We start from the raw sequence: 17579 nt of genomic DNA on the forward strand, positions 1-17579 counted from the left end.
ATAATATGGTTTGAACCAAGGCAAACCTAGACAAAAAAGTCATAATTCACCAGGGAGCTGATGGTACCGTAGGTGTGGGCGTGGCCTCACCTCAAAGTCATCATTGTCTAGGTAGATCTCCAGGCGTAGGGGGTCGACTCCCTCGGGTAGGGGCCGTGCCAGCAGGTCTGCCAGGGGGTAGGTGGTCTTACACAGCCGTGCCAACACATCCTCTACCAGAATTATCTGGTTACAAACCTCTGCCTCCTGGGACACACAAGGATATAAATACAACGTCATGGTCAGTACACACACACTTTCAAAATCAATCCCATCCCTATCCTCAGTACCCTGAGGGTTGCCAATTTGAAACCTCGGGATGGCCAGGAGGAAATCAGTCTGGATTAAGTCGGCAACAGGAGGAGTTGGTTACAATATAGATCTAATGGATATTTAGGTGGATGATAGGGATGTGTTTGGTGTAATGGGTATGGGATGGGAAACAGGTGATGGATAGGTGACCCACCCTCTCAGTGATCTCAGCTATGTCCTCTCTGTGTTCCCAGCATGGAAACATGTTGGTGAAGGTTAGAGGTTCAAGTCCCGCATGGATCAGATACGCCTTGGGTGGCTTCTTCTCATTCTTTTCTGTGGAGGGGGGGGGGCAACATTTTTTATGTTTAGTATAAATCAAACAGTTCCACATTGCCTCTCTCTTTTGATGATATACCTAGAACAAGGTATACCATCCTTGGCATGGTGTATGGCCAGTACTGACTGGTATGCCACTGATGAGGTGGAGAGCGTTCATGCGAAGGTGGTGACGTTCAACTCCTGCATTCAAACTGCACTTGAACGCATGCATGCCAATCATAAATAAGAAAAACATCAACACTGGAGAAGCTCTGGATGACCGAACAAACAAAGGCTGCCATCAGGAAAAGACAGAAAACATTCAACAGATGGGGAAAACCATGAAATGGAGAAAATACAGAAACACAGTGCAAATGCTTATCAAGGAAACAAACAAAAACTACTACAAAACTGAAATCCAGGACCAAAAGAAGAAAAATCCCAAGGAATGGTGGGACTTCATTAACAAAAGGACTGGGACCAAAGAAAACATCAGGAGAGAGCATACAGGTCGAGGGTTGAAGACGACGTGGCTGATGTTTTAAATGGCTTCTTTGCTGAGGCATGGACAAGCACTACACCTCTCGCCACCATCCCCCTGCCCATGCCTACCAGGCAGGTTGAGCTGTGCAGCAATGGCCAGATAAAGCAAGCTCTGATCAGACTCAGCCCAAGGAATGCATGTGGGCCTGATGCCATTCCAGCCTGGCTACTAAAAGAGCATGCCCTTGTCATCACACACATTGTTAACACCGCCTACCGATAGGGGACTGTTCCTGCTGCCTGGAAGACTGCCAATGTGTGTCTCATACCTAAAGTGTCAAACCCATGTACAATGAGATGAGTGTCTGGAGGCCCATCTCTAACTTCATGCCTTGGAAAAATCCAGAAGAGCTTCATCATGAAAAAACTCATGCCAACAGTCCTCTCTGAGTCCACGAACCAGTATGCCTACCTCCCAAAGCCAAGCATTACTATCCCTAGTGAAAGCCAAACACTCCTGGCTGACATCTTCAGACTCCAGAAAACCAAACAATGGTGAGGGTGTTACTTTTTGTCCAAAGCCTTTGATAGAGTAGATTACGCAAAGCTCCTGACATTGAACTGTCCAGGTTACTAGTCTGGCTCCACAGCTACACCACCGGAAGAAGGCAGAGGGTGATGGCGACTGGCACATTCAGCCCGTGATCAGAGGTGGCCTCTGGTGTGCCACAAGGGGGCGTGGTCTCACCATATCGGTTTCTCCTTGAGATGTCCACCCGAAAAGCTGTCCTCAGTGACACTCTGGACACTGGGTATGTAGATAATGTAGGGCTGTCCCGAGCAATACCACTAAACAGCATCCAGGAGGACACATACATGGGCTTGGAGGCAAACCAGCTGGAAGTGTGGGACACATCCAACAACATGCTCTTGAATGGGGAAAAAGTCTGGAAATCCAGATATGATTTTTAAGAGACCCTCCACAACCTTCACCACTCGTTCTAGATGGACAGGAAGTACCAGTGGCAACAACGTCCAAGTATCTTGGTTTTCATCTAGACTCGAACCTCAGTGGTGAGACACATGTGGAGCAGTCAGTGAGGAAGGCCTCAAAATGCCTGCACTTTTTTGACTGTTCTTGCCAGAAATGACCTACCCACTGAAGATCTGGTCACATAATACACAACACTGGTCAGGCCCTGTCTGGAATACGGTGGAGTGTTAGTTGGATGCAACAAAAAGCAGCAGGCCCAACTTGACAGGGTGCAGCGGAGGGCCCTGTGGATCATCTCCAGAGGTGAAGCAGTCTAACCACAGCTCCCGTCACTGCAGAGCAGGCTGCAGTGCACCTGGTGAAGGAAATGTACACTCTTGAACACCCTCTGCATGACCTGCTCCCTCCAAAAAGAGGCAACTACACTACCAGGCTCCTGAAAATAACCACAAACTGTCCTGTATAAGTGCACTTACGAACCGCCTGAAAAAACGACGCTCTAACCACTTTTGTCAGACTGTACAACAACTCTAGCTCATAAATGTTTTCCCTAAAATTATATTTTTAACTATCACATTTCAACATTTGTTTCCACCATGAAAACATTTCCTGTAATGTTTTATGTGTTTAGTATTCTATTTATGCCGTGTAATATGTATTTGAAGTGATTGCGTAGCAATTTTTTTATTATGTAAATTCTAAATTTCTTCAGTTTTATCTGTGAGCAAGATTCATTAAACTCAAACTCAACTAAGTCAATAGTAACACTTAATATCTTATAAGGGTTTATTTTGTTTGGTTTTGTTTCTCTTTTTTGACATTTTCAGTGGTATTGTTGACAAACACGCCCCCAGGTTCAGCCCCTGGTTCGACCGTGATCTTGCAGAGTTAGTCCACCTCAAGAATTGCATTTGGCGAAACGCTCGGCACATGCATACTCAGGGTGACTGGCTCTCGTTCAGGCAAATGAGAAATAAGTTCACTCAGGTTATCCGGAAGGCCAAAGTTAGTTACTTTAAGGGGGACGGCAGCCAAAGTTAGTTACTTTAAGGAGCAGATCTCTCTCTGTGGGTCTAACGGCAAGAAGTTATAGAAAACGGTTACTAAAGGAGAATAAAGGTCCTAAATGATGTCACCATTGCCCTTGATTCTCAGCAATGTTGTGCTGCTATTTTTATTTTCTTGGCCAAAACGGTAGACCATTCCATTCTTGTGGGCTAAGGAGTATTGGTGTCTCTGAGGAGTCTTTGGCCTGGTAAGCTAACTACCTCTCTCAAAGAGTGCAGTGTATAAAGTCAGAACATCTGCTGTCTTAGCCACTGCCTGTCACCAAGGGAGTACCCCAAGGCTCGATCCTAGGTCCCACGCTCTTCTCCATTTACATCAACAACATAGCTCAGGCAGTAGGAAGCTCTCTCATCCATGTATATGCAGATGAGAGTCATGCTCAGCTGGCCCCTCCCCGGATTTTGTGTTAATCGCTCTACAACAAAGCTTTCTTAGTGCCCAACAAGCTTTCTCTACCCTTGACCTTGTTCTGAACACCTCCAAAACAAAGGTCATGTGGTTTGGTAAGAAGAATGCCCCTCTCCCCACTGGTGTGATTACTACCTCTAAGAGTTTAGGTACAAGTACTTGAGGTACAAGTAGTACAAGTAGTATGGCTAGATGGTACACTGCCCTTCTCTCAGCACATATCAAAGCTGCAGGCTAAAGTTAAATCTAGGCTTGGTTCCTCTATCGTAATCGCTCCTCTTTCACCCCAACTGACAAACTAACCCTGATTCAGATGACCATCCTACCCATGCTAGATTATGGAAATATCAGTTATAGATCGGCAGGAAAGGGTGCTCTCGAGCGGCTAGATGTGCTTTACCATTCGGCCATCAGATTTGCCACCAATGCTCCTTATAGGACACATCACTGCACTCTATAGTCCTCTGTAATCTGTTCATCTCTGTATACCTGTCGCAAGACCCACTGGTTGGTGCTTATTTATAAAACCCACTCCCCCCTATCTGAGATATCTACTACATCCCTCATCCTCCACATAAAACACCCATTCTGCCAGCCACATTCTGTTTAAGGTCCCCAAAGCACACAGATCCCTGGGTCACTCCTCTTTTCAGTTCGCTGCAGCTAGCGACTGGAACGAGCTGCAACAAAACACTCAAACTGGACAGTTTAATCTCTTCATTCAAAGACTCAGTCATGGACACTCTTACTGACAGTTGTTGCTGCTTTACGTGATATATTGTTGTCTCTACCTTCTTGCCCTTTATGCTGTTGTCTGTGCCCAATAAAGTTTGTACCATGTTTTGCGCTGCTACGGTTGTTGTCATGTTGTGTTGCTATCATGCTGTGTTATGTGTTGTTGCCTTGCTATGTTGTTGTCTTAGGTGTCTCTTCATGTAGTGTTGTCTCTTGTCGTGATGTGTGTTTTGTCCTATATTTAGATATATTTTTTGTAAATAAGAATTTTTTCTTAACTGACTTGCCTAGTTAAATAAAGGTTAAATATAACAATAAAATAGTGTTCAGGTACCTGTGCAGTACTGCAGCACCGTCTCCATGGCACACTTCCTGTCTGCGTCCCAGCGGATACGGGCAGAGCCGGGGCTCTCGCTGTCCTGGGGCCACCAGCCTTGCCACAGGTAGACCTCGTGGTGGTTGTCGACCAGGAAGAGGGCTACAGGAAGATGAACAGGAAGTAATGTCATGATAGACATACACAATGAGAGCTCCAATCTATGTGACATGTTGTAGTGTAGTCTTTAGCCATGTTGTAAGATTTTCTGGTGTATGTGTATTAGGGTTGGGCAGTATCCCGATTTTCATACCGTCATACCGTGTCTGTACTACACGGTATTACTGAATGTGCACACAAGGGGCGCTATTTAAAAAAATGTAATAATAATAATAAATACATAAAAAAATTAGGCCGGTTGGACTGCCAAATTCTCTAAAACGACATTGGAGGCTGCTTGGTGTAGAAAAAATTATATTCAATTATCTGGCAACAGCTCTGGTGGACATTCCTGCAGTCAGCATGCCAATTGCACCCTCCCTCAAAACATCTGTGGTATTGTGTTGTGTGACAAAACTGCACATTTTAAAGTTGGCTTTTATTGTCCCCAGCACAAGGTTCATCTGTGAAATTATCATGCTGTTTAATCAGTTTCTTGAAAGGTCACACATGTCAGGTGGATGGATTATCTTGGCAAAGGAGAAATGCTAACTAAGAGGAATTTTAACACATTTGGGCACAAAATTTGAGCATAATAAGCTTTCTGTGCGAATGGAACATTACTGGTATTTTTTTTATTTCAGCTCATGAAACCAGCACTTTACATGTTGCGTTTACATTTATGTTCAGTGTAGGTTTTCTCCATTTGCTGCAAATCAACCTGCAATTGCCACGATAGCTAGTGTATCTCTATGGAGTTATATTATTGGGGTCATCACTATAGGACTAGCTTTCTGTTAAGATTAGGTCTCCATGAAATATACTGTCATTTCTAGAACTAGCTATATCTCTGAAATATACAGAATAATTTCCATTAACTGCAGTTTTGCAGAAAAGCACACAGCAATTGCAAGCTGTACGTACGTACATTCATAAATCCTTACGTACGTACATGCATACATACAGTTGAAGTCGGAAGTTTACATGCACCTTAGCCAAATACATTTAAACTCAGTTTTTCACACTTCCTGACATTCAATCCTAGTAAAAATTGACTGTCATAGGTCAGTTAGGATCACCACTTTATTTAAAGAATGTGAAATGTCAGAATAATAGTAGAGAATTATTTATTTGAGCTTTTAATTCTTTCATCACATTCCCAGTGGATCAGAAGTTTACATACACTCAATTAGTATTTGGTAGCATTGCCTTTGAATTGTTTAACTTGGGTCAAACGTTTCGGGTAGCCTTCCACGGGCATCCCACAATAAGTTGGGTGAATTTTGACCCATTCCTCCTGACAGAGCTGGTGTAACGGAGTCAGGTTTGTAGGCCTACTTGCTCGCACACAACTTTTCAGTTCTGGCCACATATTTTCTATAGGCTTTGTGATGACCACTCCAATACCTTGACTTTGTTGTCCTTCAGCCATTTTGCCACAACTTTGGAAGTATGCTTGGGGTCATTGTCCATTTGGAAGACCCATTTGCGACCAAGCTTTAACTTCCTGACTGATGTCTTGAGATGTTGCTTCAATATATCCACGTAATTTTCATCCCTCATGAAACCATCTTTTTTTGTTAAGTGCACCAAGCCCTCCTGCAGCAAAGCACCCCCAAAACATGATGCTGCCACCCCCGTGCTTCACGGTTGGGATGGTGTTCTTCGGCTTGCAAGCCTACACCTTTTTCTTCCAAACATAACGATGGTCATTATGGCCAAACAGTTATTTTTTTGTTTCATCAGACCAGAGGACATTTCTCCAAAAAGTACGATCTTTATCCCCATGTGCAGTTGCAAACCGTAGTCTGGCTTTTTTATGGCGGTTTTGGAGCAGTGGCTTCTTCCTTGCTGAGCGGCCTTTCAGGTTATGTCAATATAGGACTCGTTTTATGTCAATATAGGACTCGTTTAGATACTTTTGTACCAGTTTCCTCCAGCATCTTCACAAGGTCCTTTGCTGTTGTTCTGGGATTGATTTGCACTTTTCACACCAAAATACGTTAATCTCTAGGAGACAGAATGCGTCTCCTTCCTGAGCGGTATGATGGCTGAGCGGTCCCATGGTGCTTATACTTGCATACTATTGTTTGTACAGATGAACGTGGTACCTTCAGGCGTTTGGAAATTGCTTCCAAGCATGAACCAGACTAGTGGAGGTCTACAAATATTTTTCTTAGGTCTTGGCTGATTTCCTTTGATTTTCCCATGATGTCAAGCAAAGAGGCACTGAGTTTGAAGGTAGGCCTTGAAATACATCCACAGGTACACCACCAATTGATTCAAATGATGTCAATTAGCCTATCAGAAGCTTCTAAAGCCATGACACCATTTTCTGGAATTTTCCAAGCTGTTTAAAGGCACAGTCAACTTAGTGTATGTAAACTTCTGACCCACTGGAATTGTGATACAGTAAATTATAAGTGAAATAATCTGTCTGTAAACAATTGTTGGAAAAATGACTTGTGTCATGCACAAAGTAGATGTCCCAACGACTTGTCAAAACTATAGCTTGTTAATTAACAAGAAATTTGTGGAGAGGTTGAAAAACAAGATTTAATGACTCCAACCTATATGTATGTAATCTTCTGACTTTAACTGTGCATACATACATCCGTACACACACACACACACACACACACACACACACACACACACACACACACACACACACACACACACACACACACACACACATACATACATACATACATACTACCGTTCAAAAGTTTGGGGTCACTTAGAAATGTCCTTGTTTTATAAACAAAAGCACATTTTTTCTCCATTAAATAACATCAAATTGATCAGAAATACAGTTTAGACATTCTTAATGTTGTAACTGACTACTGTAGCTGGAAACGGCAGATTTTTTATGGAATATCTACATAGGCGTATAGAGGCCCATTAACAGCAACCATCATTCCTGTGTTCCAATGGCACATTGTGTTAGCTAATCCAAGTTTATAATTGAATAGGCTAATTGATCATTAGAAACCCCTTTTGCAATTATGTTCGCACAGCTGAAAATGGTTGTCCTGATTAAAGAAGCAATAAAACTGGCCTTCTTGAGACTAGTTGAGTATCTGGAGCGCAAGCATTTATGGATTTGATTACAGGCTCAAAATGGCCAGAAACAAAGGACTTTCTTCTGAAATTCACCAGTCTACTCTAATTCTGAGAAATTAAGGCTATTCCATGCGAGAATTTACCAAGAAACTTAAGATCTCGTTCAAGGCTGTGTACTACTCCCTTCACAGACCAGGCAAACTGGCTCTAACTAGAATAGAAAGAGTGGCAGGCCCCGGTGCACAACTGAGCAAGAGTACAAGTACATTAGAGTGTCTAGTTTGAGAAACAGACGCCTCACAAGTCCTCAACTGGCAGCTTCATTAAATAATACCCGCAAAGCATCAGTCTCAACGTCAACAGTGAAGAGGCGACTCCGGGATGCTGGCCTTCTAGGCAGAGTTCCGCAGTCCAGTGTCTGTGTTCTTTTGCCCATCTTAATCTTTTCTTTTTATTGGCCGGCCAGCATCCCGGAGCTGCCTCTTCACTGTTGACGTTGAGACTGGTGTTTTGCGGGTAGTATTTAATATATTTTAGATTAATCAAAGTAGCCACCCTTTGCCTTGATGACAACTTTGCATATATATATTCTTTTTTTTTTTTTGGGGGGGGGGGGGTGAGTATAAGCAACTGCTTAAAATGTAATTAGAAGTATGACTATAAGAAATCCAAGATGTGTCAAATTATATCCAGCTCAGGGCTCAAGCGATGCATTTGGTTTGCTAACTTGCTAGCTAAGTGGCTAGATGTCAAGCTTGTAACCAAGCTTCCTGGTTACAGAAGAGACAATCAATCCCTCTTGGATAATAATCCCTTTTTTTTTTTTTGCACAAAACAATTTAGACAACAGAGATCTTGATCCAAGAAGGGATTGAATGTCTCTGCTGTAACCAAGAAGCTTGGTTGGTTAGCAAGTTAGCAAACCAAATGCATAGCTGAAGCACTGAGCTGGATATAATTACAGTTGACATCTTAGATCTAAAAAACATTTATGGTATTGAAAATTATACCATCTGTATTTTGAAATATACCATTATACCATACACCAGGGTATCGCCCAAGCCTAGGTTGTATGTGTGTGTGTGTGTGTGTGTGTATATCCTGTACAGTACCTGGTTGAGAGGCAGTGTAGAGGTCCTCCTGTAGGAAGGGCAGTGAGTTGACCTCCTCCGTTATTCTGGCTGGGTAGAAGAACTCCATTGCAACAAACTCTCCAGACGTACTGCTCAGCTGGTAGAGACGAGGGGTGAAGTTGAACTTCCCTGGATCTGTGGATCAAAGGTTGAAGGTCATCACATCAACCAACCAGGAGGATCATGGACTACCAGAAATAGACCCTTAATTAAAGAAAATGACTCGAACCTTGGAGCATGCAGTCGTAGGCCTTCCTATCTCTCCTTCCCAGAGCTTCCCAGAATCCCGTAGGCTCCGCCCCCTCGTCACACTCATGGATGGTCACCTTACTGCTGCTGTGGAGCCCCGCCTCCAACGGACACCTGCATAAAAACAACTGGCTAAACACCTGTGGAACGGAACCATCAACTACACCAACTGTGACATAAATCCCGTTGACCTTGGAGCGTTCAACTAACTCATACCCAGGTACTGTATGGCTCACACACTCATGGCATGCATGCGCGCACACTGTTAAAAGACTTATGCCTGACCCAGGCTTATTGAACACAGTTATACTAATGAGATCAAATGATTCAATTGGATTGGAGACATTAACATTATTTAGACTTCAAACAAGTCATATCAGAGAGTGCTCAACATCAGTCTTCATGATGAGCCCTTTGACCTCTCACAGTGGCACGGTAGGCCATTACCCTAACCCTAACTGGACAATAACACGTCAAGGAGAATAAATGTGCCGTCTTCTGCCTGCCATGTCAGAATACTAGGAAAGAAATCGTTGTGAAGTGTTGTGAATGTTGGTACTCACTGTTCTTTGATCTTGTCGGCGGCAGTGCGCCCCACTTCGCGTGTGTGGAGCTGGGCCTTGCAGCCGTGCCACACATACATGGTTGCTTTAGAGACGCTGAGAAGCACCATAGAGGTCCGGGAGCGCAGACTGCTGCAGTGGCATGCTACCTCCAGCAGGTGGCCCTCCACCGGGACCTCCCCCCGCACACAGTACAACCGCCAGCCATCTGATTGGGAGAGAGGAGTAAGAGGTCAGAAAGATGAAGCCCTGGGATTGTAATAACCTATATAACAATGTAATTACATAGCAGTTTCTATGTAACGAAACATTGTTACTACAGTTAATACTATGCAGTTACGTACATATGCAGTTACTATGCAGTTACGTACAAATATAACAAACACGAACATACACACAACGTACAGACACCCCCACCGATGACAGGTGAAAGACCATACATAAATCACGCCTGTGGAGAAAAATATATTTTTTCATTGGGTTTCCATTGGAGTTCTACACCTCTATGCAGTTTCAAACATGTCATATCTAATAGACAAGAGCGGAAAGATAAGGCAAGCGTATCATCCATCTCTCTCTGACACACTCACAGAAAGAAAGAGAAAAAACAGTGGGCTGATCGGAGGAGAAAAGAGGATAGTAATAATGAGAGGGAAAGGTGTGGCTGGTAACTTACTCTGTGAGTTCTCCTCGTCCTCTTCTCTCTTCCCTGCATGGACCACCATCCCTCCGTTGAAACACTGAAGGAAACATGGAGGCTCCTTCCCCTGCTGCACCTGGACCTGTAAGAGCAGAGGAGAGAGTGGTTACATACACACACGGACAAGGAGGCGCGCGCACGCACACACACCGATGACTGTATATATGAATGGACAAAGCCATCGATGACATGACACCATTCATTCCTATGTGAAGACTCAACAGCGCATTGAAGGCAAATGGTTGTTAAGATGGCGTGCGTCTCATGGAGACATAACATGAAAAGTTTGACCTACTCCAGGAAGTGACATTGTAGGTACTTCCGGCGCCGACCAAGATGGCCGCCTCGCTTCGCGTTCCTTGGAAAATATGCAGTATTTTGTTTTTTTATGTGTTATTCCTGACATTGGTACCCCAGGTAATCATAGGTTTCATTACATACAGTCGGGAGGAACTACTGAATATAAGAGCAACGTCAACTCACCATCGTTCCAACCAGGAATATGACTTTCCCGAAACGGATCCAGTGTTTTGCCTTCCACCCAATACAATGGATCTGATCCCAGCCGGCGACCCTATGCGACGCCGTAAAAGGGGCAAACGTAGCGGTCTCCTGGTCAGGCTTCGGAGACGGGCACATCGCGCTCCACTCCCTAGCATACTACTCGCCAATGTCCAGTCTCTTGACAATAAGGTTGATGAAATCCGAGCACGGGTAACATTCCAGAGAGACATCAGGGATTGTAACGTTCTCTGCTTCACGGAAACATGGCTCACTCAAGAGACGCTAACGGAGTCGGTGCAGCCAGCTGGTTTCTTCACGCATCGCGCCGACAGAAACATACATCTTTCTGGTAAGAAGAGGGGCGGGGGGGTATGCCTTATGATTAACGAGACGTGGTGTGATCATAACAACATACAGGAACTCAAGTCATTCTGTTCACCTGATCTAGAACTCCTCACAATCAAATGTCGACCGCATTATCTACCAAGGGAATTCTCTTCGATTATAATCACAGCCGTATATATTCCCCCCCAAGCAGACACATCGATGGCCCTGAACGAACTCTATCTGACTCTTTGTAAACTGGAAACCACACACCCTGAGGCTGCATTCATCATAGCTGGGGATTTTAACAAGGCCAATCTGAAAACAAAACTCCCTAAATTCTATCAGCATATCGATTGTGCTACCAGGGCTGGTAAAACCTTGGATCATTGTTATACTAACTTCCGCGACGCATATAAGGCCCTCCCCCGCCCTCCTTTCGGAAAAGCTGACCACGACTCCATTTTGTTGCTTCCAGCCTACAAACAGAAACTAAAACAACAAGCTCCCTCGCTCAGGTCTGTTCAACGCTGGTCCGACCAATCTGATTCCACGCTTCAAGACTGCTTCGATCACGCGGATTGGAATATGTTCCGCATTGCGTCCAACAACAACATTGACGAATATGCTGATTCGGTGAGCGAGTTCATTAGAAAGTGCATTCACCATGTCGTACCCACAGCAACGATTAAAACATTCTCAAACCAGAAACCGTGGATTGACGGCAGCATTCGCGTGAAACTGAAAGCGCGAACCACTGCTTTTAACCAGGGCAAGGTGACCGGAAACATGACCGAATACAAACAGTGTAGCTATTCTCTCCGCAAGGCAATCAAACAAGCTAAGTCCCAGTATAGAGACAAAATAGAGTCGCAATTCAACAGCTCAGACACAAGAGGTATGTGGCAGGGTCTACAGTCAATCACGGATTACAAAAAGAAAACCAGCCCCGTCGCGGACCAGGATGTCTTGCTCCCAGACAGGCTTAATAACTTTTTTGCTCGCTTTGAGGACAATACAGTGCCACTGACACGGCCCGCTACCAAAACCTGCGGGCTCTCCTTCACTGCAGCCGAGGTGAGTAAAACATTTAAACGTGTTAACCCTCGCAAGGCTGCAGGCCCAGACGGCATTCCCAGCCGCGTCCTCAGAGCATGCGCAGACCAGCTGGCTGGTGTGTTTACGGACATATTCAATCAATCCTTATCCCAGTCTGCTGTTCCCACATGCTTCAAGATGGCAACCATTGTTCCTGTTCCCAAGAAAGCTAAGGTAACTGAGCTAAACGACTACCGCCCCGTAGCGCTCACTTCATTCGTGCTTTGAGAGACTAGTCAAGGACCATATCACCTCCACCCTACCGGACAACCTAGACCAACTCCAATTTGCTTACCGACCCAATAGGTCCACAGACGACGCAATCGCAACCACACTGCCCTAACCCATCTGGACAAGAGGAATACCTATGTGAGAATGCTGTTCATCGACTACAGCTCAGCATTTAACACCATCGTACCCTCCAAAGTCGTCATCAAGCTCGAGACCCTTGGTCTCGACCCCGCCCTGTGCATCTGGGTCCTGGACTTCCTGACGGGCCGGGCCCCAGGTGGTGAGGGTAGGTAACAACATCTCCACCCCGCTGATCCTCAACACTGGGGCCCCACAAGGGTGCGTTCTGAGCCCTCTTCTGTACTCCCTGTTCACCCACGACTGCGTGGCCATGCACGCCTCCAACTCAATCATCAAGTTTGCGGATGACACTACAGTGGTAGGCTTGATTACCAACAACGACGAGACGGCCTACAGGGAGGAGGTGAGGGCCCTCGGAGTGTGGTGTCAGGAAAATAACCTCACACTCAACGTCAACAAAACAAAGGAGATGATTGTGGACTTCAGGAAACAGCCGAGGGAGCACCCCACTATCCACATCGATGGGTCAGTAGTGGAGAAGGTGGAAAGTGTTAAGTTCCTCGGTGTACACATCAAAGACAAACTGAATTGGTCCACCCACACAGACAGCATTGTGAAGAAGGCGCAGCAGCGCCTCTTCAACCTCAGGAGGCTGAAGAAATTCGGCTTGTCACCAAAAGCACTCACAAACTTCTACAGATGCACAATCGAGAGCATCCTGTCGGGCTGTATCACCGCCTGGTACGGCAACTGCTCCGCCCACAACCGTAAGGCTCTCCAGAGGGTAGTGAGGTCTGTACAACGCATCATCGGGGGCAAACTACCTGCCCTCCAGGACACCTACACCACCCGATGTCACAGGAAGGCCATAAAGATCATCAAGGACAACAACCACCCAAGCCACTGCCTGTTCACCCCGCTATCATCCAGAAGGCGAGGTCAGTACAGGTGCATCAAAGCAAGGACCGAAAGACTGAAAAACAGCTTCTCTCTCAAGGCCATCAGACTGTTAAACAGCCACCACTAACATTTAGCGGCCGCTACCAACATACTGACTCAACTCCAGCCACTTTAATAATGGGAATTGATGGAAATTATGTAAAAATGTACCACTAGCCACTTTAAACAATGACACTTAATATAATGTTTACATACCCTACATTACTCATCTCATATGTATATGTATATACTGTACTCTATATCATCTACTGCATCTTGCCATCTTTATGTAATACATGTATCACTAGCCACTTTAAACTATGCCACTTTATGTTTACATACCCTACATTACTCATCTCATATGTATATGTATATACTGTACTCTATACCATCTACTGCATCTTGCCTATGCCGTTCTGTACCATCACTCATTCATATATCTTTATGTACATATTCTTTATCCCTTTGCACTTGTGTGTATAAGGTAGTAGTTGTGGAATTGTTAGGTTAGATTACTTGTTGGTTATTACTGCATTGTCGGAACTAGAAGCACAAGCATTTCGCTACACTCGCATTAACATCTGCTAACCATGTGTATGTGACAAATAAAATTTGATTTGATTTGATTTGAGGCTAAATCAGTGCCGCCCCTTCTTATTGAGTAATTCAAGTTGAAGGCCAACCGGGGTACTGCAGGCTGCAATTAGTAACTACATTATCCTTATAACTTATTCTGAATGCATTTTTAAATGTTTTTTATAAATCGGTTCAATGACATACATCTGGGGTAATAGAAGCAATTATTGGTACCATGATTGTCTTAATGAAAATATTGACATTTTTACATTAACTATAATGGGGATCCTGTTTTCTGCTAACCATGCCTGCAGTACAGCCTTTAACTTCAATGAGAGGGGGCAGTCATTTTCCCCTGGCGCGCACATGAAATGCGCACACACACACTACCTGTGCTCCTCTCTCCTCGTCCAGTTCAACAGTCATTAGCGCTGACGTTCCCTTCTCACTGACGGTAGAATTCCGTCCCTGCCAGAAGAAATAGGAACACTTCTCCTTCCCAGCTCCTGCTCTCCTCACCGCGTCCGGATTCTGCCTCCTCCCAACTAGGATCAACAGACAGAGACATGGATTCACAAACAACTCGAATGAGCAACTATAAATAGTTGTGACATACTGTTATGAGACTCGAAATTGAGCGCAGGTGCATCCTGTTTCCATTGACCATCCTTGAGATTTTTCTACAATTTGATTGATTGTAGATTGTAGAGGATCCTCTTAAAGACGAAGTTACAGGTCTGTGAGAGCCAGAAATCTTGCTTGTTTGTAGGTGACCAAATACTTATTTTCCACCATAATTTGCAAATAAATCCATTAAAAATCCTACAATGTGATTTTCTGGATTTCTTTTTCTCATTTTGTCTTTCATAGTTGAAGTGTACCTATGATGAAAATTACAGGCCTCTCATCTTTTTAAGTGGGAGAACTTGCACAATTGGTGGCTGACTAAATACCTTTTTGCCCCACTGTATTCCCACAGTTGACAGTGCATGTCAGAACAAAAACCAAGCCATGAGGTCGAAGGAATTGTCCATAGAGCTCCAAGTCAGGATTGTGTCGGGCATAGATCTGGGAAGGGTACCAAAAAACTTTATACAGCATTGAAGATTCCCATAAACACAGTGGCCTCCATCATTCTTAAATGGAATAAGTTTGGAACCAACAAAACTCTTCCTAGAGCTAGCCAAACTGAGCAATCAGGGGAAAAGGGCCTTGGTCAGGGAGGTGACCAAGAACCCGATGGTCACTCTGACAGAGATCCAGAGTTACTCTGTGGAGATGGGAGAACCTTCCAGAAGGACAACCATCAGGCCTTTATGGTAGAGTGGCCAGACTGAAGCCACTCCTCAGTAGAAGGCACATGACAGCCCGCTTGGAGTTTGAAGGCACTTAAAGGACTCTCAGACCATGAGAAACAAGATTCTCTGGTCAGATGAAAACAAGATTGAACACTTCGGCCTGAATGCCAAGCGTCACGTCTGGAGGAAACCTGGCACCATCCTTACGGTGAAACATAAACAAGAAAAATCTAGGCTGTAATCACTGCTTTAACAAAGTACTGAGTAAAGGGTCAGAATACTTATGTAAAAGTCATATTTCCATTTTATATTTTTAATACATTTGCAAAAATGTCTCCAGGTGACTGTCACAGGGAAGGAAGACCCAGAGTTACCTCTGCTGCAGAGGATTGGTTCATTAGAGTTACCAGCCTCAGAAATTGCAGCCCAAATAAATGCTTCACAGAGTTCAAGTAACAGACATCAACTGTTCAGTGGAGACTGCGTGAATCAGGCCTTCATGGTCAAATTGCTGCAATCAAAAACCACTACTAAAGAACACCAATAAGAATAAGAGATTTGCTTGGGCTAAGAAACACGAGCAATGGACATTAGACTGTTGGACATCTGTCCTTTGGTCTGATGAGTCCAAATTTGAGATTTTTGTTTCCAACCGCTGTATCTTTGTGAGACGCAGAGTAGGTGAACAGATGATCTCCGCATGTATGGTTCCCACCGTGAAGCATGGAAGAGGAGGTGTGATGGTGCTATGCTGTGACACTGTGATTTATTTAGAATTCAAGGCACACTTAACCAGTAAGGCTACCACAGCATTCTGCAGCGATACGCCATCCCATTTGTTTTGCGCTTAGTGGACTATCATTTGTTTTTCAACAGGATAATGACACAACACACATCCAGGCTGTGTAAGGGCTATTTGACTAAGAAGGAGAGTGATGGAGTGCTGCATCAGATGACCTGGACTTCACACTCACCCGACCTCAACCCAATTGAGACAGTTTGGGATGAGTTGGAAAAGCATTCCAGGTGAAGCTGGTTGAGAGAATGCCAAGTGTGCCACGCTGTCATCAAGGAAAAGGGTGGCTACCTTGAAGAACCTAAAATATTTTTTTATTTGTTTAACACTTTTTTGGTTACTACATGATTCCATATGTGTTATTCCATAGTTTTAATGTCTTCACTATTATTCTACAATGTAGAAAATAGTAAAAATAAAGAAAAACCCTGGAATGAGTAGGTGTGTCCAAACTTTTGACTGGAACTGTATATATTTTTATTATTATTATTTTTCTTTTTTGAATAGCACCCCGTGTGTGCACATTCGGTGTATCTGTGAAATCATATGCACGACAATGGTACATCAGTGTGCCTGTATCTGTGTACTATGTAAGATAGATGAAAGATAATACTCTATTACTGCAATCGGCTGGCATGTTTTGCAGCCCATACATTGACAGGTCCTATGGTCTCTCTCTCTCTCTGTGCGGAAGAGAACTAGCCGTACTACTGCTAACCACTAAAACTAAATCACAGCCACTTGCCAGCGCCCCTTTCGAACTCTCTTCCCACTAGTAGTGATATGAATTACTGTTTGTTTGCACTGGGCTGGCCCTGCCATGGCAAATTATAGAACATGGATTCCTACAGGTAGCTAGGCTTTTAAACAGCACGGACGGTATCCATGAGTTTATGTGATGGTTAATTATTACCCTAACATAGCGAGGGAGAGGAGGGGGGAGGGTGACAGGGGGCAATCTTTATATGGTCTTTACATGGAGAAAAAAAGTGTATAAATCAAAGAGGATATGTTCAAGCTTACTCAAAGGTCAGATGCGCTCAGTCTAAGAGAGGAACACAGGGTGTCTTTCCGTTAAATAACCAAGGTAAAATCCAGATTTTCAAACACCTGCACTGGTTTAGGGTGTGTCATCAGCGACAGTAGCAAAAGAGACAAAAAATAAATTAAATAAAAAGAGAGAGAGAGAGAGAGAAAGAGAGATAACTTTGTGGTGTGTGATGGTGTAGAGATGTGGGCAACGGTG

General features: G+C 44.2%; 1 protein-coding gene across 10 annotated transcripts in view; it reads right to left on the reverse strand.

Moving 5' to 3' along the window:
- Positions 1-17579, reverse strand: part of LOC129859466 (supervillin-like) — a 154220-nt gene that overhangs the window by 1905 nt on the left and 134736 nt on the right. For all 10 annotated transcript variants that reach the window (XM_055929295.1, XM_055929291.1, XM_055929299.1 and 7 more), the window contains 8 exons: positions 14630-14784; positions 10463-10568; positions 9787-9994; positions 9204-9337; positions 8954-9109; positions 4635-4778; positions 506-627; positions 91-246 (listed from right to left, as the gene is read on the reverse strand). In XM_055929295.1, coding sequence (XP_055785270.1) covers positions 91-246; positions 506-627; positions 4635-4778; positions 8954-9109; positions 9204-9337; positions 9787-9994; positions 10463-10568; positions 14630-14784 — 1181 coding nt within the window. The remainder of the gene's footprint in view (positions 1-90; positions 247-505; positions 628-4634; positions 4779-8953; positions 9110-9203; positions 9338-9786; positions 9995-10462; positions 10569-14629; positions 14785-17579) is intronic.

Source organism: Salvelinus fontinalis, chromosome 7 (assembly GCF_029448725.1).
Source record: "Salvelinus fontinalis isolate EN_2023a chromosome 7, ASM2944872v1, whole genome shotgun sequence".
Taxonomy (NCBI): domain Eukaryota; kingdom Metazoa; phylum Chordata; class Actinopteri; order Salmoniformes; family Salmonidae; genus Salvelinus; species Salvelinus fontinalis.